Source organism: Phyllostomus hastatus, unplaced genomic scaffold (assembly GCF_019186645.2).
Source record: "Phyllostomus hastatus isolate PE091 unplaced genomic scaffold, TTU_PhHast_1.1 phas_scaffold_78, whole genome shotgun sequence".
NCBI lineage: Eukaryota > Metazoa > Chordata > Mammalia > Chiroptera > Phyllostomidae > Phyllostomus > Phyllostomus hastatus.
Window position 1 is genome coordinate 3245837 of NW_025334041.1, and position 24465 is coordinate 3270301.

At 56.3% G+C, this 24465-nt stretch overlaps 1 protein-coding gene across 1 annotated transcript in view; it reads right to left on the minus strand.

The window, feature by feature from the left end:
* VOPP1 (VOPP1 WW domain binding protein) overlaps positions 1-24465 on the minus strand; it is a 33165-nt gene that overhangs the window by 4206 nt on the left and 4494 nt on the right. The window contains exons 2-3 of the mRNA XM_045827939.1: positions 6901-6959; positions 1344-1421 (exon numbers count right to left, since the gene is read on the minus strand). Coding sequence (XP_045683895.1) covers positions 1344-1421; positions 6901-6959 — 137 coding nt within the window. The remainder of the gene's footprint in view (positions 1-1343; positions 1422-6900; positions 6960-24465) is intronic.

Sequence of the window (24465 nt, forward strand, 5' to 3'; positions counted from 1 at the left end):
CCCTCACTCAGCCGGTGCTTCGGACCGACCTGGCACCGTCCCGAACCCTTTCGGGGTTCGTGCCTGGACAGCCCGACCTCCTTCGACCACGCGGTCCCACGGAGGGAAGTCCTGAGCACCACCCCGTCCCGGCCTCTCCCCCCAGCCTTAGTGCCGGACCCCTGGGCCCTGAAGTGTGTGTCCTCAGATGTGTTTACAGCCAGGAAATCTGAGGCTGGAGAAAAGTCTCCTTCAATCACAGAGTTTTAGGCAGTCACACCTGTGACAGGGGGAGAAGCCACAAGCGGCGACATGGCAGCGGGGGACACCTGAGCCAGCGCCCAGGGAGGCCGGGCCAAGGTCCGATGGGACGGTGAGTCCAGCCCCCCCCCCACGGCCAATGCCCCAGGAGGAGGTGGTGATGGGGACAATGCAAGGGTCTCTCCTAGGGAAGACATGTGACGCGTGGAGTCCCCGACTATGGGCAGTTTCCCTGAGCAAACATCAGGGATGAGTGTCGAAGGGGAAAGACAAAACCCCACCACCAAGTTCAAGTTCAAGCGGCTCCTGCAACACGCTCAGCAAAAGCCTCAGGCCTTCGGAGGTCAGTACCGTCAGAACCTGAGCGTGCGGGAGAGGCTTACGTCCGGAAGTGAGTGGCGTCCCAACGCTCCGGGGTGTCTGCCTGGATGGCATTCCCACGCCGTGGGGCGGGTGGGCGGGTGCAAGGACGGCTGTGCCCACACGCTCAGCCATCCCGGGGTGGGGGGGGAGCCACAGCTCCTTCCTACACAGTCAAACAAACCCTCGGACATGCCCCTGAGTGGGCAAACTGCTGGGGATCCCTCCTGTCAGTGGAGACTCGGGCACCCCCTTCTCCGAGGGCACTGTTGGCATCGCTGCCTCGTCCCCTCTCACCGCACAGGTTCACGGACGCCAGACGGTTCTTCCAGCCTCGCCCAGGAGAGCCGGGGCTGGGAGTCAGGGCCCCGCTGCCACCGAGGGCCGGGGAGCCCGCGAGGCGGCAGAAACCTGGCCGTAAGACTTTCGGATTCCCCGATTCGGCGTCATTCCAGGAACGGGCAAGGAGCTGCCGCCCCGCCACCGCCCAGAAGCATCTGCCTTTGTCCCTGTCCCCCTACCCCGCCAGCGGCGGAGGTGGAAACAGCCCCTGCCCCTCAGGGAGCAGAAATGCCACCGGGAAGCCAATGGCATCTGCCCGCTTGCCCACGGAGGCCGTCCCCGAGGCGGTGACCCCAGTGAAGGCGGCGCTGCCGTGGTGCTGGCAGTCCTGGCTGCGGGCAGAGCCCCTGGGGGTGGGGAGCAAGCGCCCCCCCCCCCGGACGGGGAGGGGTGTGACCTACCAGAAGTACCACAGCCGCTGGATGGACAGGGCCCGTACGCAGCACCGGGAGCCGCAGCAGTCCTCGTAGGGGCGGCATCTGCGGAGAGAGGGCGCGGGCTGGTCAGCGTCCGGCGCGGGGAGGGCCCAGCCGCGCACGAGGCCCAGGCGGGGCCCGGGGCAAAGGACAGAACGCCACCGCTGCCCGTCGCCAAACGAGCCCCGCTGACCGCTGTCCGTCTGGCGGCCCGAAGAGAAGGCGCCGAGACGGATGCGGTCAGTGCAAGTCAAAGCGCCCCCCGCTTCCCACTCGTGCCCGTGGGTGAAATCCAGACGGCTCCTTCTGTGGGCGGGAGGAGCGGCGGACATCCGGCTGTCCTGCCGTGGGCCGGTGCGGACCGGCTGTGTGTGGGTGTCACTCGGGCGCGATCCCCGACGGTCCCAGGAGGCTGGAGACAGAGCTTCCAGGGCCAGACAAGCAAGGAGGTGAGGCCCGGCCTCTCCGCCCGCTACATGGGGTTTTTAAAGGAATGTAACCGTCTGATCACGCCATCCTGGCTGCCGAGGGGGTGATGAAACGCTGCGCTGAGGAACGCCGCTCTAAACGTCAGGGCAACAGAGAAGAAACTGCGGCCTTTGATGGCAGAAACCAACCCCAGGGGGCCGGCTCCACCCGCAAGCATAGCGACAGGGGAACGTGACGTGACTTACAGGCCCTCCCACGGAACACGCGTCACCACGGAACACGCGTCACCACAGAACACAATCAGGTTGCCCTGCATGCTGATTTAGAAGGACATTTACCAAGTGGGAAAGGGAGAAAATCAAGTTACAGAACATATATCTGGAAAGATGGCATTTTAGCGACCGTCTTCGTCCACTCTGGCCGCTATAAAAACACCCCTGGCCGGGCAGCCTATAAACAAGAGAAGTTTACGTCTCACAGTTCTGGAGGCTGGAAATTCAAGGTCAGGGCCGCATCCCCTGAGCGCTCCCTTTCTGGCCCGCTGCCGGTGCCTTCCCATCGTGAGCTCCCACGACAGACGACAGACGCGGCAAGGAAGGAGCTACCCTGTAAGGGCAGTAGCTGCTCACACCACCGTCTTCGGGGGTCAGAACTGAGCACGTGAAGTCAGGGGCGCCCAAACCTCCGGATGCAGCAGGTAGGCGGAGTTCCTAAGCAACCGTTACCCCAGCAAAACCTTTCTCCCTGTTCTGGGAACGAGAAAGCACCTCCGACTTGCCCGAGGAATCGTCACCGATCAACTCAACAACGCAGGGAGCAGAGACATTCTGCTCCATCCAGAGTGTCTGTCCCCAGACCAGACGCCTCCCCTCCCCAGAGGCTGCGCTCAGCTGGCTCGCCAAGGAGAACAGCAGGGGTTCCGAAGAGGGGCATGTGGGGGAAATGCCCTCACCAACTCCCCTCTTTCCAGCCCTGCACCCCCTGAGGGGAGCCGACCTCGGCAGAGGGAGCTGCGTTGGCCCGGGTCTGCCATCGGAGCCAGTCTCCGTGTCTCCACCGCGAGCAGGCAGGTCGGCAGCCCGGCCAGACCCCGGCTCCGCGGAGCCTGCTCTTCCAGGATCTCGCTCAGACTCCCGCCAACACTTCACCCACTCACCCCGTTAATTATTCACAGCGGACGAGGGAGCCCAGAGAGACACAATCAGGCAAGGGTAAGGCGAGCACTTGATACAAGACGCTTCACACTCCAGTGGGAGACTTGAGAATGGGGTCTGGAAGTGACTGGGGCTGGGGGGAGGGGGGAGGAACAGACCACCCTGCCGGGGAGGAGGGGCACAGCCAGGGGCAGGAGCTTCTGCAGGGCGGCCCGTTCCCTCTTCCCTCTTCCCTCGCCTTCACTCCCCACGGTGGTCCGTGCACGCTGGCTCCCGGCCACTCAGCTCACCGGTGGTGTGGAACACGCTGGAGGAATTAGGGCGGGACCCTGCCGGGTGCGCCCACCAACTGTGTTATTAATCCACACGTCCCATCTCCCTCTTACACTTGAGCAAACGTTTTCCACCCATCTGTTCCCGCCCGTCCTCTCCACACGTGGGCCCCCCCCCGAGTCTCCGTGCTGCTGATTTCCGAGGTTCCCCACCGTCTCTCCTTCTACGGCACGTGGGTCCGAACCCAGAAGTACGGTGAGTGCCCAAACAGGACACCCAGCACCCAGTCGCCCCGGGCCCTTGGCTCCCTCCAGGCGGCGTCCGGGGTGTGACCCCGTCGTGCACGAGACCCCGACGAGGGGCTTCACATCTCCCCCCACCATCAGCCGTGTCGTTTGTAAAACCAGGTCCAGACGGTCCTGAGATCTTCTTAGTATCGATAGGTGGAGAGAATAGAGACAAAGCAAGGCCCGGCTCTGGGGTCAAAGCTTCCCCCCCTCACCCTGCCCCCGCCAGCTCTCCAGGGGGCCCCTGGGTTCTTCTCGCATTTAATGTAAATCTGTTTACTAGTGTCTAGTGGAGCAGACCCAGTCGCCTTCTAACCCACCCTCCATCTCCTAGGGGCAATGACCAGACTCACCTCCCCTCAGAAAGAACAGGAACCTGGCACCTGCGTCGCCAGCTCCCTCTGGCCCATTTAAAGTCACACGAGAGAGTCACAGTCTCAAAAACGACCGCGACCCTGGCTGTCAGACAGTCCCTGCTCCACTGCGGAGCCTCGGGCTGCCGATCAGAAAAGGGGGGCAGGCCCTGGGGACAGGGGAGGCACTGTTCCTGGTTGAGAGGCTCCCACCGCCCGCGACGGGATTGGTCATGGCCGTGGGGGTGCCCACTCAGGCACCAAGGGGGCCCCCAACCTCTGGACACCAGAGACGCCCTGGGGAGGGGCCCTCCCAGAATCACCAAAGGCAGACCTGGCAGTGAGACACCTACGTCCAGTCCCCCTGCCCCTCTGGGAAGCGGTCCCTGAGTCTGAAGCCACGGCTCCCACCCGTCCGTCTCTGGACACAGACCCACCGGCCGCCCCCCCAGGCCACGAGACAGCAGACGTTAGTGATGGGTGAACAGGAATGCGTCGTCCCGGCAGTGGAAACTGGCAGCTCCCACAGCCACATCTACTTTGTAAGGGGACAGCTAAGGCAAACGGCCACGTGACCCACCAAGACGGCAGCTGATGAGAGCAGGGGGCCCTGACCCGCCGCCCCCTCTGCAGCTGCTGAGGGCAGGACACGCTGCCGGTCACCCGGTGAGGGACACGGAGCTCAGCGCGTGCTGCAGCTCCCTGCGTGTCGAAGCCAGCTCCGGGACCTGCAGCCGCATTCGGACCTGTCTCCGACACACGTCCCCTCAGCTGGCCGGCCGGCAGCACTCTCCGAACGCGAAGGGAACGGGGAGCAGAGAGAGCAGCGGCTTCAGCTCCTGGCAGCCCTGAGCCGCCAGCGCCCCAGGCTGTGCTGCTGTCCCCGAGGTCACCTCGTGGGTCTAGGCAGGAGGACCAGGCAGGTGGAGAACAGGGAAGGAAGGGGAAGGAAGTGGACTGGGGTATGGGGGCGGGGGGAGGCATGTGACCACCTGCTCTTTTTAAATCACACTGTTGCTAAGAGGAGACACCCAGTAGCCCTGAACCATAGCCCTCAAAGGAGCACGCTTCATTAAAAGCTCTGGGAAGGGCAGAAGGCAGACAGGAGAGAGAGGCAGCGAAGGGGGGGAGGAAAGAAAAAATAACAGGAGAAAGACTTGAACTGTGTGTTGCTTCTCTGTTTGACCTCCAAAAGGCCTTTTTCTTCAAAAATAAGGCGATGAGCCCTGTCTAGTGGGTTGGGCACTGGCCTGCAAACCAAAGGGTCACCAGTTCGATTCCCAGTCAGGGCACGTGCCTGGGTGGCAGGCCAGGTCCCTGGATAGGGGCCTGCGAGAGGCAACCTGTCGATGTGTCTGTCTCACATCAATGCTTTTCTTCCTGTCTCTTTCTCCCTCCCTTCCCATCTCTGTAAATAATTAAATAAACTCAAAAACATAAGGAGACTCTTTTGTGTATGCAGGTACAAAAGCAGTCTTCCAGCGCCACACAGGTAAGATAACAAACTAAAAAGAGCCCAACACCTGGAGCAGGGAGAGGACGGAGCGGGCGCTGTCACTGGGCGTAAAGGCGTCAGCACAGGTGAGAGGAATTTTGTACGTCTGGGTAGCAACAGTCGAAACCTAATTGTCTTACAAAACTGCAGCCTCTATCAGCTTGAGAGCTGTAACACGAGAGCGAAATTCAAGAGCACGCAGCGGCGAGGGGAGCCGTGACAGTGCCGCTGGGATTTCTGGCGAGAGACACGGAGTTCGCCCTCAGCCAGAAGACTACAGTCACCACCGCTACGGCAGGCGTGCGAGCCGGCGCCCTCTCCCTCCTCAGTGCGATCTGGGATAAATGACCGTCAGCCAAAAAGCCCGTGTGGTTTTCTTCCATAAAATAAAAGACACGTTTTTCATTTTCACCAATAACTTCACTGATCTGGATATCTTGAGTACGTCGGCTCTCTCCCGCTATTGGCTCCCAGTGGGTGGGGGCCGGGGTGCCGCTGAACCCCTTCCAGTGCGTCACACAGCCCCACGGCAAAGAACTGTTTGGCCAAAACGTCAACAGGACCAAGAAACTCCACAAACCACTTTCAAAAGGTTTGACCAGTCACAGCCCCTTCTCCATACACTGCACAAGCCTTTTTTTGGCTGTCTCAGTTGCATTTTTCCCTTTCTCGAAGTAACAAAGCCAACGTGTTAGGGGCCTCACGGTGCCCCGCGGTGGCAGGGGCTGAGCAGCTGGCAGCTCCCTGGGGCCCTGCGCGCTTGAGCGGAACACTGTCTCCGTTCTGGGGGGAGGAGGGAGACCTGCAGCCAACGTCACGGCAGGTTTTTGCTGGGTCATGTTGGCTCAAGCCCCAGAAATTGTATCTGTTTCTGCACTAATTAGAGACTAAACACCGTGTTTTCTCGGCCACTGAATTAGCCAAAACACTTACAAAGCAGTCATTTTTAGATGTCTCTGGCTTAGCAATGTTTTTTTTTCATGACCCTGTTGGAATGTGTCCTAATTAACCAAGCAATTGGGGAAAAAAAAAACACTCCAATATTATGGAGCGTTTTGCTATTTCTAGTAGAAGGGGAGAAAAATGTCTATTTTCCCAAGATAATCTTATTATACATCCTAATTTGTATTTTTCCCACAGGCCTGCATTTTTTTTTTTTGAGAAAAGTTAAGTTTGGCTCAGTTTCTACCTTGTTTTCACTGCCCGGTGGAGGTCCTGGTTTGTGGGGAGCTAAATTATGCCTTTCACCGTGAATCCTTGAGTTCGTGTTCGCGACACGGCACGTGGGCAGGAGCGGCAACGGGAAGGGCGGAGAAAGGGTCCGGGGACAAAAAACACTCCCTCGCGTGATTTCCCAAGGGATTCGTGAAAAAGACTTCCAGGGTCAATCGTGTTTCAATCATTTTATCAGGGAACTTATGTGAAAAATGACCTTTTTGGTTAACCTTGCAGGCTATCATTTCTTTTCCCACCCAGCCCTGTCGAAGAATTCCCACCCCCAGAGCGACGCGTGTCCCCCGAACCGGGCCACCGGGGCGGCGGGGTACTCACATGTAATACGTCGGGTAGAGTCCTTCGAAATACCAGCAGTGCTTCTTGGCCTCCGCGCGCTGCAACGAGAAAAAGGAAACCCCGGTCACTGGCGCGCCCGCTGCGCGTGGTGGGGGAGGTCCCACGGAAAGAGAGTGAGTGAGCGAGGGGTGAGGACGGAGCCAAAGGCGTGAAAAGCCGGGCATCCGGGAGAGACGAAGAAGGAGGGAGGTCCACGCCACCCGGACCGTCTCTTCTTCTTTAAGTGAAAGAATAAAGTAGGAAAACGCCTGTTCCCTGGTTATTTTTCTAGCCTTTCGTATCTCTAAATGCACTGAGCGTAACCAATGTATTCAAAGGGTAAAATAAAGACAATGCACTTTTTTAATTTTGTTATCTTCACCAGAGGGCATACTTTTAATTGATTTTGGAGAGACGGGAAGGGGGAGAGAGATACATCAATGTGGCATAGAAACATTGATCAGCTGCCTCCTGTACAAGCCTTGACTGAGAATCAAACCTGCAGCCTTTGGGTGTACGGGATGATGCTCCAGTCCACTGAGCCACCCGGCCAGGGCGAGACAATCCATTTTTAAATGTACATGGTATTCGGATACCTAAAGAATGATAGAGGTAAAGTACCACAAAAATTTCCACCAGCCCCCCTCAATTTTCATTTCTGAAAGATGTTTCCCTAGATCTTTATATTCCAGAATATTCTAAAAGCCACATTCAAATCACGGATCCCCCGGTGGGGACCTTGTTCGCCAACTGGGTCAGGATCCACTGTCCCCTCTCATTCCGAGGGGTGACAACGTGGAGGGGGGAGAGATAGCAGGAGCCCCCATGCTCCCCCAGGGAGTCAGACACCGACATCCCGGGGTGTCGGCGGGAGCGGGGGGAAGCCACCACCCTGGTGGGCTGACTCTCTCACCCACGTGACACCAAGCCAAAGGCAGCCACTGTGGCGTAAGAACATGAAGCACAGATGCTCCAACACACCTGAACGAGATAATTTTCTGAAATTATTCCACTCATGCCACCATCCTTTTTTTTAAATTCACAGGTTCCTACCACCAGAATCTAGCTCACTGACCCCTAAGGTGTATGTAAGACCTTCAAAACAATACCGTACAAAGCCACCAGCAGCCAGGAACCAGAATGGCATGGAGGCAGCAAAGCTTTCTGTGAGCAAGGCAGGAGCTAATTGTCTTGTCCAAGCACCCCTCCCCCAGGCCCCCCCCAGTCCGCCGCCCCCCAGGGTCGGGGCTGCTCCCTCCCCCGCCCTTCTGGCAGGGCTCCGACCTGTCCCAGGCTGCCTGACAGCAGCAAGCAGGTCAGAAACAGACCCCAAATCTAGAGCAGAGAGCCCAGGGAGAGGTGAGTGCAATCGCTATGCAGCGCGCTGGCTAACCAAGGCGCCTTATGAAAAGAGCAAGGAGCGCTGGTGGCTCGTGTCTGGGAGTGTGTGCGTGTGTGTCATTTAAGACACTCCGAAGCACACTCAGGCGGTCCCCAGGGGCCCGGTTTTATTAACCGAAAATGAGTTTCATTTGGACAGTGTTAGCTCCTGCCCAGCGCCAGGGATGAAGTTCAGACAGCCGAAGAAATCAATTTCTTCTGACAAGGAAGAGCAATTTCAGGTCCCTGCCCCAAAGAACAACTCATTTCGCCAGTGTGTCTTCAAGGAGGCATTTTCAATGTCTCCCCTCTGCTCTCCGCCACCGCCAAAGACGGGCACACTTTCTTTTGTTCAACCTTGAGACTCGACCCCGCCGTGTCAAGGAGCCGCTTCCTGGGACGCTGGCCCAGAGCCCGGGGACCACCAGGACTCCCGTCCGAAAGCCCTGCCTTCCCCCCCACAGGCCAGACTCAGTCCCCCCGGCCCGGGTGGGGGCCGGCGACACCCCGGGGTGCAAGGAAGGAAGACCTGCCCCATCCGGGGCTGTCCACTCTGGGGTTCCCCTTTAAGTAAAGAATCCCCTAATCGGAAGCAGCCACGCGTTTTGAGATAACCCCCCCGCCCCCAGCCTACACCTCCTAACTCTTACAGTAACAAAAAAATAATAACATTAGCATACTGCCTCTGAGGACATTTTTCTCGGTTTGAGAATATCAGGAACACGGTTTTGTAGACAAAAACGCTGGGGCCCTGGATGAGTGTCTTGCTCAGAGTCACTGAGGCGTCGTTTCTCCTCCTAGACTAAGCCGCGTTGCCCCGAGGAAGCCACCCCCCCCACCCCGTCCCCTGACTGTAGGGTGGCGGCAGGGAGCCAGGCGCAGACATCCAACACCTGGCAGTTAACAGACCCTGGGGAAGGTTCTCCCCGCCTGGACCTCCTCCGTGCTCGGCCGTGGGGGGCTGGGGGGCGGGGGCAGGCCTGCGCAGGCACCGGTGAGCCTGTGATCCACAAGGCATGGGCCTGGCGCCACGGCGGGGTCAGGAAGGCGCAGCACGCCACTGCCGGCAGCCGGGAAGGGAAGCGGCGGTATCTGGAAGACCGGGAGAGCGCTTCCCTTCTCTCGTCATGGTCGTTCCACATGGCTACTCGGCGAGAGGCGTTCTTTCCAACGGCAAGCCCTGGGAATGGCGTCCCTGCCCACTCCTAGCAGGCCGGTTAAGTCGGCGACAGGGCGTCCCCCCCGGCGGAGCGCTGAGAGGCCAGCGAGAGGGAGATCTCAGAGGCGGCCTGACCTGACCTCCAGGGGGCAGTGCCAGCTGCAGGAGAATCCAGGGGCGCCCCGCTTCAACTTCACAGGGGGCTCCCTTCCGAGAAATTCGCCCTTAGGTGCTTCTATGGTTGTGCAAACATCACACGGTGCACTCACACGAACCTGGAAGGTCCAGCCTGCTGCTTGCCCAGCTGTGTGGTCCAGCCTGCTGCCCCCGGGCCGCGCACCCGTGCGCCTGTTACTGAGCGGAATACCGCGGGCAAGTGTAACACTGTTGTAGTTGTGTATCTAAATATACCCAAACAGAGAAAGGGTGCGGTAAAAATACCGTAAAGTACGTAACAAATGGCACACCCGTGCAGGGCGCTGCCCTCAGTGGAGGCTGCGGGCCTGGACGTGGGTCCGGGGGACTCGGGGAGTGAGTGGGGAGGGAGCGCGAGGCCGGGACCTGACTGCACCCGGCCGTGGGCTTTGTAAACGCTCTGCACGCAGGCTGCGCTCAAGTTGTAAAGCAACAGGAGGTTAAACCAAGCCGAAGAGATGCAGTAGACATGAGGTGCAAGAGGCTGCTGCTGGGGCGACGCGGCATACTGATGGGGATCGGTTTAATAAGTAGAGAGAGCGCACTCTACAACGACGATAAAACGGACAGGCAGGAAACGCCAGCACCAAAACGCAGTCACCCAGGACCGCGATCGATACGAGGTGCCGAACGTCCTGCCCTACGTCACTGCACGTGACCTACTTGCACCCGGAAGGCGGTGCAGGTTGTTTGTTGACTCCAGCCTCACCACAGACAGGCCAGCAACGCGTTGTGTTCCGGCGTTACCATGGCTATGTCGCTAGGCAACAGAGGTTTTTCCCGCTCTGATGGGACCGGTCCTCTCGGCGGACCGTCCCTGCTGGAATCTGCGTGAAGGCGATGACTGTACTACGGGCAGGCCTCGGAGATCTGGAGCGTTCGGTGCCAGACCACTTCAATATAACGAGCATCACAGGAAAGCAAGCCATGGGAATTCTCCGTTTTGTAGCACATATAAAAGTTGTGTTTAAACTACACTGCAGTCTGCTAAGTGTGTGATAGCATTATGCCTTAAAAATAGGGGACGTAACCACAATTAAAAAATACTTTATTGCTAACATATGCTGGCCACCATCTGAGCCTCCAGCAGGCCCTAATCTTTTTGCTGATGGAGGGTCTCACCTCGGTGTTGGTGGCTGCTGGTCAGGGTGGAGGCCGCTGGAGGCTGGGGTGACTGGCAGTTTCTTACAATAAGACAATGAAGTCGGCCACATGCGCCGACTCTGCTCTGGGGCAGGCGCTGCTGCCTGACAGCATTTCACCCACAGCAGAACATCTTCCAAACTCGGAGTCCGTCTCCTCAACCCCAGCGGCTGCCCCATCAACTAAATTCACATCATACGCTACATCCTGTGTTGTCATTCCAGTCGTCTTCACAGTCAGTCGTTTCAGCAGGGGTAGGTCCCACATCAAAAAAAAAAAACACAAACAAACCACTTCGTTTGCTCAGCCATCAGGAGCACCTCCTCACTCATTCAAGTGCGGGGCCTCGTGAGGTTGCAGCCGCTCAGCCCCCCTCTTCAGGCTGCATGCTCAGCCCAGCTCCCCTGCTGTTCCCGGCATGGGGCACTTACTCCCCCGCCGGAACCTTGACCCCTCAAAGCCATGCAGACGGGTTGGAATCAACTTCATCCCAGCTCCTGCTAGGGTTGCTGTTTTGACCTCCTGCCGTGAAGCACATGTGTTTCTAATGGTCTCCAGAAGGGTGAATCTTCTCCAGAAGGTTTTCGGTTCACTTTGCCCCGACCCATCAGAGGAATCGCTACCTCTGGGAGAAATGATCCCCAAGGCCCATTTTCCTGGGACCCCCGTCACCGGGGCAGAAGCGATGTGGCCAAGCCTCTTGGGAACAGAGACTCTGAACATGGAACACCTTGCATTTATGCATGTGGTAGTTTTCCAAACTCTCCCTAAAAAGAGCAAACCTGTCCCCAAGGAAATGTTTAGAAAGTGAGTAAACTAAGAAAAATCAATTTCAGGGTTTTAGCCTTCCCTAAAAGTAACTCTAGCCAGTCTGCAAAGATTACTACCAGGGCTTCTTAAGTAGCACCCTGATACCAAGCCCTGGCTCAGTCGATGGGAGTGCCGTCCCATAACCAAAAGGTTGCGAGTTCGATTCCCTATCAGGGCACACACCTAGGTTGCAGGTTCAATCTCCATTCTGGGTGCATGTGGTTCCCTGGTCCGGGCAAGAACAGGACGCAACTAATAAATGCTTCTCTCTCACTTCCATGCTTCTCTCTCTCCCTCTCTCTCTCTAAAAGCAATGAAAAAAAGGTCCTTGGGTGAAGGCAAAAAAAAAAAAAAGAAAAAAAAAAAAGAATTGCCCATCCACTGAAAAAGAAAATATATTCGCTAGGAGAGGCCAGGCCAGCTGTTGCCGATGACTCCGGAGCATTCTGAACCCCCAGCACTGCCCGAGGTGCTGGACCACCAGCGGCCCCTCGACGCTGATAGTGTAGTGTCCCTTCCACCTGGAGCATGGGAGCAACGACAAACACAGCCATCTGCTTCCTGAACCAACCATAAAGAGTAGCAACATCCAGCGTATGTACAAACTGTTCACGAGGCAGAACACGGAGGACTGTGAGAAAGCGTCCACCACCTTCAGGAGCCATGGCCTGAGGGAATCTAGAAGTCAAACCGCAGAGGTGCTCAGGGAGGAACCCCGGTGGCCTGCTATTCAACACCTGGGATGTGTATCTGTATCGGTGCGGTTAAGCCCGTCTAAATATAGCTACCCACACGCAGCCAGGCTCTAAATAAGCCCCGCCAGGGGAACAAATCCTCGCCAATCCCCCATATAATCCTCACGTTGATCTACATCATTCCCCATCTAGCCACACTCGACAGAGGAGAGCCCAGGGCGCCCCTGCTGGATAACACGCTCCGTCCCGTTTCTGTTTAACGGAGGGGCTGCTGACCGCCCAGAACCTCGGACAGCGCCCGGCGGCTGAGGCCGCTGGGGGACGGCAGGCAGCCCAGGAGGACCCGACCTCTCCTAGCAAACACACATTTTCTTTTTCAGCAGAGGGGGGCTTCTGGACAAACCCTGGTAGCAATCCTTGCAGAGCAAGTGGGGTTACTTTTAGGGGTGAACGTAAAACTGTGGAATTGCTCTTCTTTCATTGATTCACGTTTTAAACATGTTTTGCAGGGGGGCTTGCCCTCTTTGGGGAGATTCCAGGGAACGCCCACACCGATGAGTGTGGGGTGCTCCATACTCGGCATCTGCACCCTCGAGAGGCTAGGCAACGTCGCTTCCCCGGGTGCCGGCGGCTCACCAGCCTGCACACGTCCAGGGAGACTTGTGTTACCTGTGACTTTGGGACCCACGGGAGCTAAGGATTAGGGTCTAAGGGATTCAAAGCACAGTGGGCTTTATCTAAATTCCACCCGTGCTCATTTTGTTCAGGGGCAGGTGGGCGGGGGGAGTCTTTAAACGAACAGCAAACTGCCAAATCAATGCTGCCCCAGCAGAGCTAATCCTGCCAACATCTGGGACCTAAGGCTCCTCACCTTACTTGCTGTGGGGGCGGCATCAGCCAGTCTGGCCTGAGCCAGTAAGTGGTGGGGAGACCCTGGGAAGATCAGCCCCATGGCTTTTTCAGCAGCACCTGCTGCGCCTGGGTGCTGCTTCCACGTTCATCAGGGCTGAACTTGACACATGGCCGTGAGACCCTGGCGGCGTCCAGGCATCCAGTTCCCGCCCAAAGGGAGTTCACGCTCTGCACAGACTCTGAACAGAGGGAGCCTATCGGATGCTGACAAAGGTGACCCTCAGGACCAGGGACAGAGGCAGCGAGCAGGACTAGGTCTTGTTGTGACCCCAGCAGAAGTCTATGGGGGAGTGACAGGTAATCACTTCAGGGCATCCAAATTTCAAATAATAGCAACGATCATGCTTCCGGGCCCTGTGCTGGCCTTTTAGTCAATTCCCCAAGTGCCAATTATTTAATCCTTGGGAGTATGGGCAACCTGTTTTTCAGGAACACCTCATCTGCAAGGAACCTTGGCCTCTTAGAAATAAGAGCCCGAGGTGTCTCGCGAGCATCATTTATCCAAGGCAAGAAAGCAGAGAAACTCTTTTGAAAAAGAGAAATCAAAGATCCCTCCGCGTCTGGCAGGGGAACCACATCAGGAACGCACCCAGTGACCCATCAGGGATGCAGCGCAGTCGGCTGCCGTTCTCAAGGTCCTGGGGCCGGGCCAGCTGCAGGACGTAGTTAGTTCCGGCTGCACATCGCTGGGGAACCCCCGTGGACTCTCACAACTTACTCTGAATGACGTCTCTTTGCTTCATCTGCTTCAGTTTTCAACAAAAGAGCAGTCCAGAAGCAAATTTCCTCGAGGTCCCTAATTCAAGGAGGTAAAAACCCGCATCTGCAGGACATGGAAATTAACCAATAACCAAAATTAAAAGGCAAATGATAGAAGAAAGTATTGAAATATAGTGAGGTCACTATCTCTAAAGAATGTAGAGCTCGTATGATTTAAGAAGAAAAAGATTAAAATCCCAATAGGACAAGATAAAATGGGAGAATTCTTCAAAGAAGAGACACAAAAGGCCAATAAACCTATTTTAAAAGACAAGATTCATTAGTAATCAAATAAAGGTAAATTATAATGGCGTGGCTTCAACCACCAAACCCCGACTACCCTGCCACTGAGGGCAGGAGGACCAAGGCAGCACATGATGCGTGTGGGACGTCACTGCAGCGTCTCAGGAAGAGACAGTCTCAGTGTGGACCAACACGCCTTTGAAGTGCACACATAACCGAAACGGGGCTGTCACACTGACGCCCAGGAAATCAGAGTAACGATTGCGAATAAATGTTATTAAGAAATAATAACTGGAAGTAACCAACATTTTCAAAGTGTGGGTTTGGTGAACAATAATAATACGTCCAAAATACGTAGGAGTAGGCACAATCAGATCAGATTGTAAAATAATAATAATAATAACAGTATGAGAAAGAACATTTTGCTAAGAAAAATAAAGCCAATAAAACAGTGTATCTAGGAGAGTATATTATCTATCATAGGGGAGAGAAAATAATATGGAAAGACAGGTAGCAAAATACTGACAATAAATTGTCTTTTTGGTGACATTAGGGGTGGGGTTTTTTTTTTTCATTGTCTATTTTGGTGATCAGTTTCCAAGTTGTCTGTCTAGAACTCATAACATTTTGTTTTAACATTTCTACGAAATTTCACTTTACAAAGCAGGTCACTTACAGCCCAGGAAAGAAATGGAGAGTGAATATAAAGAGATATTTAAATTTAGGAAATACAATTCACCCATAAAAGTGAACATCACCTAGCTAGCATTTAAGTAAGAAGGAACAGGTGAGCAAAGTTTGTGAAAAAATAATATACAAGGAAGGGTCTACTGAAACAAAGACGTCACCAGCAATTAAAACTGTAGGCGTAAAAAGTTGAAGAGCGTGGACAGTGCTCATTTTATGCAATCACTTAACACACATTATATTTATAAGGTAACAATGTTAAAATAAATATACATTCAGAGGAAAAGGGGGGACAACATAAGCCGAGATAACCCACGGTCCCCATTTCTGGGCACGCCCGCCAGACCTCTCACGGGGCCAGACTCACGGTTACCATAGTAACTGCTTCACTCTGCAGAAGAAAACTCAAATGATGGCGGGAACCCCATGAAAGAGCCCTCCCCCACTCCCCCAAAGTAACCTTTTGTGGGTCATTAGGAACCGTGACTAGGAGCACCCCTCACCTCTTAGCACTACCATTTGCGGGTTCTCCGTGAACAGAGTGAGGGGCCAGGCTACCTAGCAGGTTTGCCCAGAAGACTGTCATCTCCGCTCAGGAGGCTGACCCGTCAGGAGCAGTCACACCTCAGAGGGGCTGGGGCCCAGCGAGGGGCAAGCCAGGCACCAGCCTCTTTCCCTCTCGGAAGAGAGGTCTCAGCCGCTGAAACTCCCAGAGGTGCAGCTTTAGGGCAGAACACCACCAAGGAAGGCATGGGGTGCAGCCGAAAAGGTGAATGGGACAGATTCACACAAAGGCTGACGGCGTCTCATCAGCCGGGTCTGAACGCAGGGGTAGCAGATGGGGATGGCGGTGCTGCTGTTCTGGGCTGGCGCCCACGGCGACGATCCACCTGCTGTTGCACTGAGATGGGCCCGAGTCCAACAAAAACATTGAACGGCGACCAGACCTTCAGACGCACTCCCGGGGGCCTGGATCCGGGAACGTCGGCATTCAATGTCATGGCACAGAGTGCGGGAGCTGCGTCTGACGGAGGTCACCTGCTCGGCTCTGCAAACACCTGCTCTGTGACCCTGGCACCCGGCTGGGATGCTAGCACAGGAAGTGAGGAGCACAGGGACAGGTCGGCCAGCTGTTTCCGGCCTCCTCACACAGTGCCCACCAATGGACAACAGACCCAACCTTCAAAAGACCACTCCTGCCCCTGGCTGGGTGGCTCAGTGGGCTGGGCATCATCCTGTACACAAAAAGGTGCAGGTTCAATTCCTGGTCAGGGCACACACCTAGGCTGTGGGTTCAATCCCAGGTCAGGGCATGAATGGGAGGCAACCAATCGATGTATCTCTCTGGCATCGATGCTTCTCTCATTCTCTCTCTCTCTCTCTCTCTCTAAAATCAATAAACATTTTAAATTTAGAAAAGAAGACCCTCCTTTCCAGTTAGGCCTAAATCTTTGCCAAACTTCACCTCCAGACTCAGGAGAAAATACCAACTTCGTACCTTTTGTGGACAGAAAGGCCTAGAGAGATTAGTAAGGATGTCCGCTTCAGAAGCAAAATGCCAAAAAACGGATGAGGGTTTCCGACCACGGGTTGCCCACGGCCGCCCCACTGGAGTCATATTTTAGAAGGAATGTGTGTAAAAGCACAAAAAAAAACCCAGCCGGCCCCCCCTTTCCAAGGCCCTTTGGAAACGACCACCTTCCAGCAGCCCCCCTCCCTCCCCCCTCACCGAGGCCACACTGTGTGAACCAGACGCAGCTCTCAAACCGCCCAGGAGAGTGCGTCCCCCGCAGACCCACGCGGTGAGTCCTGAGCGCCGACCGCCCCACCGGGCACAGGGCTGAGGCCAGGACGAATCGGGCTCTCGGTGTGTGCACCTGCGTTTCCCCCACATCCTTCATTTCATCCTTCGCTCCTCTCCACGGGCCAAGGAGGAGGCAGACAGCGCCCCCCGCTGGGGAAAGAGCAGCCCCGACACCGCAGGGCCGCTCACACAGCCGGACCCAAGGGTCCGACTCCAGCCGGGCTCAGTCCCAACCGCCTGCCTCCCCGCCCTCCTCGCTGCCCCCTGTCCCCACCAAACCCCGGGCTGAGAGACACGCTCTTCACCAGCTGATGTGCTGGAGAACTTCGCCTGCTCACCCATGTCTCCCCGCCCATCTTGCTGTAAAAGTGTTTCCAGAACGTGAAATGTGGCCTAGTCTATTACCACACACCAGAAGGCGCAGGTACTCTGGACAAACGCCATCCCTTTCTCAAGCTGCTGTGCACAGCCAGTGACCACTTTCCTACTTGGAACTGTCATCTCCGCCTGAGCTGAGCCCTCGGGCTGTCTCCAAGCCCAAGCAGACCCGCCTGGCTTCCCAAGTAATACACAGGTGCAAAGAATAAGCTCAGTACCCTGAAAGGAACAATAGGTTTGAGACTTCTCCTAACACAATGCTCAAGTATCCTCTCAAAATCGGAATGTGAGCCTTTCTTACCACGCCGTACCCAAGCCACACACAGTGAGTCATGCACAATCAAAGCCTCACGAACCCGCAGCCCAGCTGAGGATCACGGTCAACAGTGACCTTTCGTGGCTGAATGACAAACATAACAATCCGCCAATGCACACTTGCAAAGGAGCGTAAGACACACACTTGCCCAAGAGTTTCACAGGGCACCGTGTTCAACAGCAAGCAAGCTGGAAGGGAACTAAATGTCCACGAAAAGAGAGCTGATTAATGAATGACTCACGATCACTCATACAAAAGAACACCAAAGAGTTCTGCAGGGAAATCCGCTGTGGAAACACCTCCAAGAAACATCTACAAATTAAAGGAGGAAAAAGATGCAGAACATTGTGTATACATGATCCCATCTGTGTACTCTTAACAAAGTATCTGGGCATATACATTTTTTTTTTAATTCAGAGCACTGCAAAAGAAACAACAGCAGCTCCCCCGCAGAGAGAATCTAAGGGTCGGGGGTTGGGGGATGGGAGAGTCCCTCCTCATCCATTTCACACCTCCTTAAACAATATACATGCATTTGTTTTGTTCAAAAGATTAAAACCATCAAATCCATTATCCATCATTGATGACAATAGGCAGCAAGGTCAACATCAATGAAATCCTCAGATAATTTAAGAAGGCCATTTTACTTGGCATTCACCCTTTTACAACAAAGCTTCAAACACCTGAACTCAATTTCTTCCTCTTCCTCCCCGCCCCACCCCCTCCAGCCCCCTCCCAACTAGTCCTTAAAGGAAAGCCAGTGAGCTGTGTAGTGGCCACGGGTGAGGCGGAAAGGAAGAGAAACACAAGAGCTGAATAATTCACGCCTGGACAGTCAGGTCTTCCAGGTGCAAGAGCCACAGCCTGCACCGGCCCTGCCTTGGATGGAGTTCAGGTTCTCCCCTAACAGAGGGTGAGGTCTGGAGGACAGCGGCCCCAGGCATTTCGCCCTCCAGCCATGGTCCTGGGACAGCGGTGGCTGTCGGTGGACTCAGTAAATGCTTGCTAAACCAACTACAAGCAACTAGACAGAACAACAGGTGTCAGCGGAAGGCCGCTGCCATCTATGCAACACCAACACAAGCCCCCAGTGTGGGGTGCCGTGAGGGGAGGGGCTTGGTTCAGTGAAAACAGCTCCATGGTGAGGAGGCTCGGCGGTGAGGCGCCCCTGGCGAGGAGGCCCAGGTGTTGCAGCTCAGCCCCCGCACTGCAGATCACGCCACAGCCGCGGTGCAGCTCCCGCGGGGGAAACGCAGTCTTCCACGGAAACTGCGAGTGCACTCCCAGAGGCAGAGGTAAACCTGGCTTCTACCGGAGTCCTCGCCCCCATTCCCTGATTGGTCCACTTCTATGCAAAGAAGGGCCTCACAATACGGTTGGTCCAAAAAGTACCATCCTGAAAAGCCAGAGAAAAGCCGCTCTGATTAGTGACGAAGATGCACAGGAGGACAAAGCTGCACAACTCCTATTGGGCGGGGAAAGTCTCAGTCCCATTGGCTGAATTTGGACCCCGGAGCCCTCTAATCAGGGTTGACTGGGACGGCGGGGGCACAGTGCAGGAGGCCTGGCCGCCCGAAATGCAGGGAGGTGAGGGACCTCTGCCAGCCGTGGCTGCCAGGCTGGTTTTGAACTTGAGCCCACTTAACCACAAGGAGCCCTCTCTGGTAGGAATCTTCTTCTCGGGGTCAACAAGGGATAAATGTTTTTTATACATTACATCAAACTGGGCATGCACCGCCTCCCAATGTGATGGAGTAGCTACTGAAAAGAACACTAATGAATTAACACAGATATATCCCGACTTAAAAATAGACCCTATTCCCAACGTCTGCATCTAAATTACTGATTTAGAATCTAGGACCCATCATCGCTCACAGAAATAACCGTATAAACGTTGGCTCAGTTCCCTGGCGAGGCAACAGATTTCCATTCAGCTCATAAAATAAATGAACTCCCAGTCTGTCCTTGAGTTCCACCGGCCCGGAGCTGTGGGCCGAGGAGTCCGCTGTCTCCCGCCGCCCACCACCAAGCAGAGGAGACATGGCCTTGCCTGGGCAAGGGATGGGGCCTGGGCAGAGCACTGGAGCCCTCAGGGCACCCACGTCACTTTGGTTCTGCCGTTCGTCACCCTCCAGAGCTCACACGCCTGTCCTGGGCGGCCTCTCCCAGTGTCCCCACCGGCACAAAGCAGCGCTCAGCCAACAGGTGGTAAACTTGGGCACAACCAAAGGTGCCCTGGCCCGGGGTGGGGCAGGGGGGGAGAATTTATTCTCTCCTGCTCCGCCTTCCCGGCTCGCTGTGCTTAACCAAGTTCACCCCAGAGATAAACAGGCACATTCACACCCTGGCAGGACTTCAGCTGGAGACCCAGCAGACGGGTCACGCCCAAGACAGAGCTCAGCGACGGGGAGAAGCTGGGCCTGAAGGCCACCAGTTCTGACTCGGTTTCCAGGCTCCCGAGAAGCCCCCCACCTGTGTCTGGTGTAGGTCGCCCGCCTTCTGAGCTAACAGATGTGCCATTGGGGAAGGTGTGGGGAGGGATGGTGGGGTCAAGGCTCTGCGTTCAAAAAATTAACCCACAAAGGCATACAGAGTCCCTCCCAGGGAATTCACAAAGCGGCCAGTGACTGCGCAGAGAGAGCGCTTAAAGACAAAGGCCGTGCCATGTGACAGGAAGCAGGAAGTTCTCACAAAACGGAAGTACTGTGAGCGCATATTCAATACTGTATCCAGGGTTGGGTCCTGGAACAGAAAGAGACATTAGCAGGAAAACTGGGGAAATTCAAATAAAGCCCGAAGTCTAATTACTAGTGCTACATCAATGTAGGTTTCTTTTTTAGCAAATGTCCCATGGCAATAGAAGACGTTAAATTAGTGTACAGTGAGTGAGAGGTACACAGGAACTCTGTTATTAGCCCGGCAGCTTTTCTGTAAATCTGGAGTTATTCCGAAATGCAAAGCGGGTCACAAACACAGAGTGCCCAGAACAAAGCAACGATGAAAACCTGAAGCTCAGTGGCTGAGAGCAGACGTGGGTGGTGCAGGAGAGGGCACCGCGGGGCCCGGGGTGCGGGTCGCACGGGGCCTGCAGGGTGGTGGCCTCCTTCCTGGGGCTGACAGAGGCCACGGACACCTGAGTGCTGCTGGCAGCAGCCTCCCCAGCATGCCTCGGGCACCGGGACTCTGGGCGGCCTCCGGTGTGCAGATGAATGAACCGGCAAAGGCAGAGAGGGCGCGGCACCGTGAGCCGCGTGAGAGACAAGTGGGGCTCTGTGGACCCACGTGGTGCCAGCTGCCAATCAACTGCCAACCCTGCAGGAGGCCAGGCACCTCCGCCCGCTGAACTGGAAGTTAGCAGCCCAGGGTCGGCTGTGAGCATGCTCGAGGCTCTAGGAAGTAGTGGTGGGTTCGATAGTGTTCCAAGGCCCTCACCTAAGGCCACTAACACCCAGGTCATCCCCTGTCCCATCTCTGAGGCTGGGGAGGAAGACACAGAGACTCCCAGGAGTTCCCCAGGTGACTTCCCGGCCACCGGGGGGAGGAGTTTGAGGGGCAGCAGCCAGGGGACCTCCCTGACTCTTTTCTAACTGTGACGCCACATAAACACTGAGCCCTGGCATGACATTTTGGCTAATTTTATGGGGAAGTCCTGCTCTTCTCTGACATTTAAGAATAGGGATCTATAATTTAAACTTAAGTCTCTGTATACCAGCAAACCTCGCCAGCTTCTTGGGAGCTGCAGAATCTGGTCAATCTCAGAACAGCAGGAAGAGACCTTTACGGAGATCTCGGAACGCACAGAAGCCAGTGTGCTGGTCATTCAAGCCCTTCCTGGGGACCGAGTCAAGAACGGCCTGCTCCAACCAGCCACCCACAGCCGTGGGCTCTTTGGCGCACAGTAGCTTTCAGATAAGGAAACGTTACAGGGAAAGCTAGATGTCCAGCTTTTCTTGTGAAAAATCTTTCGGTCAAAATTAACTTTAGATACGGTAAATCAGAATAAAAATCACTGACTCCATATTTGAGCAAAAGGAACTGCAGCCTGGGAGCCAGGGATGCAGGCAGCAGCCCAGCTGCAGTCCAGGGAGAACAAAGAACGGCAGGTTCATAGAGGCCAAAGCACAGGTGTGATTCTCTCATGCAAATGAAGGATTCTGGCCGAGCCCGCAGGGATTGGCTAGTCCCAATATGCAAATGAGAGGGTGTACACTTCAAGGAGGAAATCAAGTCCGTGTGTGTCCCTGCATTAATAACAGCTGTTCCAGGATGTGCCTGTCCCCACCTTGAGCAGTTTCCAGGCAGCTTTGGGGACCTGCTGGAGGCTCTGCGCGGTGAATTATGAGCGCCACCCGTTTCTTTGGGAATAGCTCCACTTTCCAGTTTCTATTCCCCGGTGAGAATGCAACACGTTAAGTCTGACGTTTGAACGTCAGAGGTTACGGTGGCTGGAGGGACCAAGTCAGGCTCCCGGGAGAAGGCTGTATCTGGAATGAGATGGGAACCATGGGGAGACAGGCCGTTCCCAGAGCCGGGAGCAGCATGACCGGAAGCAAAGGGGCAGGTTCTAGCAGGGAGACTCTGAGCGCTCGGTTTGGTTGGCAAATTGCCGGTGTCAAGCACCACGCCCCGCTGCTCACCCGGGGAGCCCTCCCTGGTCCGTCAGTCGGGGCCGAGTTCTTCCCCCAAGGGTTCCCAACAGGGCACCCAGCCTGCGGCGCCCGCCTCGACCAGCGGGAGGCTGCAGGAACCACACCTACCTGCCGAGCTTGCTGTGTGAGCACCTCTGGAGCCGCGGAGGGATCCACGCCGTGCCCGGGAAGGTTAGACTCTGCGACACCGGAGCCCGGCGTGGACAGCAAGCGCACGGCCCTCCAGACCCGTGAGAAGTTCCAGCACGGCACGCGCTCCGGGCCCAGTCGGACTCTGAGCGCGCCTCAAAGCACCTCGCAGAGGCCAGTCTCCACCCCCCGAACAATAAGTACACAAAAACGGAGGGAGGCAGGCCTGGCTCCTTCCGCCTGGGGGACACACCGAGCAGGAAGGAGTCGCCGAGCCAGAGGAAGGGGGGCGAACGGAAGCCGATGAGAGGAGAAACCAATGCTGAGCAAATACCAAACGGGCGTTGAGTCGACAAAGGGAGGACTGGGGCAGGGACCGCGTGGGGAAGCAGGTTGGGGAGCAGGCACAGTGGGGGGGGGGGGGGCGGGGAGAGGCCCGGGACCCACCCCAGCGGAGGTCTGCACCCTCTGCTGGCTGGGCGCGCATCCCGTGGGAAGGCAGCCCGCTAAAGCAGCAGTCCCCAATCTATTTCCGGCACCAGGGACCAGTTTTTCCACGGGGACAGAAGGCAGAGCTCAGGTGAGCTTCGCTGCCCGCCCGGTACCAGTCCCCGTGCCCCGGGGGGTTGGGGACCCCTGCCCTAATGGACGAATGACATGGAAAAACACAAGCACCTTCTGGATTTAGCACCCGCAGCTAGAGAGCAGACGCAAGTCAGCTGGTTTCAAAAGCTCTGCACAAAGATGCCTCTCGCCCCAAAAAGGCGGACTGGCCTCCGCGGGCTGTTCTCTCTGCTCTGCCTCCAGGAGTGGGTTCCGTCTCAAACGCCTGTCTCATCAGACACCAATGACACATAGGAAGGCCCGCAGCCTCCTCACAGAAGCATTTACTGTTTGACTAACCTGCGCACTCACACGGGCTCTCCCAGAGCACAAGTCTCCTGCCAGGCAGGCAGGACCGCCCTGGCGCGACAAATGAACTCCGGGAAGCCAAGTGACATGACCGAGAAGAGGCTGCAGGAATCAGTTGAACACACGGGTCTGTCTGGCTCCAGAGATGCCCGTTTCCCTCCACATTAGACCACCTCCAAAGACTCAGGGAGGCCCAGGGCATGAACCCCACCTCCCTGCGAAGGCGGGGTCCAGTCAGCACATCTCTGCACAGGGTCTCCACGCCCAGGAGAGAGAGACGAAAGGTGGCTGGGGGAGCCCTGCTCTCCCAAAAGACCCCCCAGGGCCCGCCTGAGTCACTGCACTGCGCTGGCCCAGACGGGCGGCAGAGCCCTCGGGAGACAAGGCTCAGGACCTCTGCCGACTGCCAGTGGCCGGCGAACGCTGGCTCACACACTGTAGGGAGGACGGGCGGCCGCCACCAGGCTTCTCGGAGTTCTGGTCAAAGCCAGGCTGGAGCTCTCGGTCTGGGCTTCCGTGGTGTTGCTGTCGCTACAGGGAACAGGACAAAGCCTGGACAATGTAATTACGATCGTCCATCTTCCTGAAATAAATTAAACGTGGACCACTGTGTCTCAAGCATGGTGCTAGCAGCTGGGGGCATTTCGGTGAACGGAAGGGAGCAAACCCTTTGACCCCCCCACCCCACCCCGCCCCACCCCAGATGCTGAGACACTGAGAGTAAATCCCATCATACTGTGACGGCGACAGAAGGAGCAGGGAGGGAGCTACTGGGCATAGCTGGCAGATGGGAGGGGAACTGGGCTGGGATTTCAAAGATTTCTGTTTGTTTGTTTGTTTAGACAGAGGGGAAGGGAGTGAGAAAAACATCAATGTGCAAGAGAAACACCCATTGGCTGCCTCTCGCACACCCCCAGTTGGGGACCTGGCCTGCAACCCAGGCACATGCCCTGACCAGGAACTGAACTGACAGCTTTTCAGTTTGCAGGCCGGTGCTCAATCCCCTGAGCTGCACCAGCCAGGGCTGGAGCTGTACACGGGGTGGTCAAGACCAGCTCGTGCAGAGGCTGACGTTTGCGCGGCCTCATCGAGGAAAGATAACCAGGAGAGTGACTCGCCACCCACAGCTAGCTAATGGAGTGGCCGCCAGCCTAACCCGTGCACGTCCGGAGTCACGCAAGCCCAAGGAAAGCAGAGCCGTCAGAGCTGCGGGGCTGTGCCCCAGGCCGCAGCCCTCCCGGCACACACACCGGGAGCCGGGTCTCCCCACTTCCGAGCGGCGTCCCGCCGCCCTGCTCACCCGTCACGGTCACCTCCTGTCAGCAGACACCCAGCCCCCACCGAGCTTCCAGAGACAGACTGCCCACACTCTTCTTTTTCGTTCAAGTTGCATG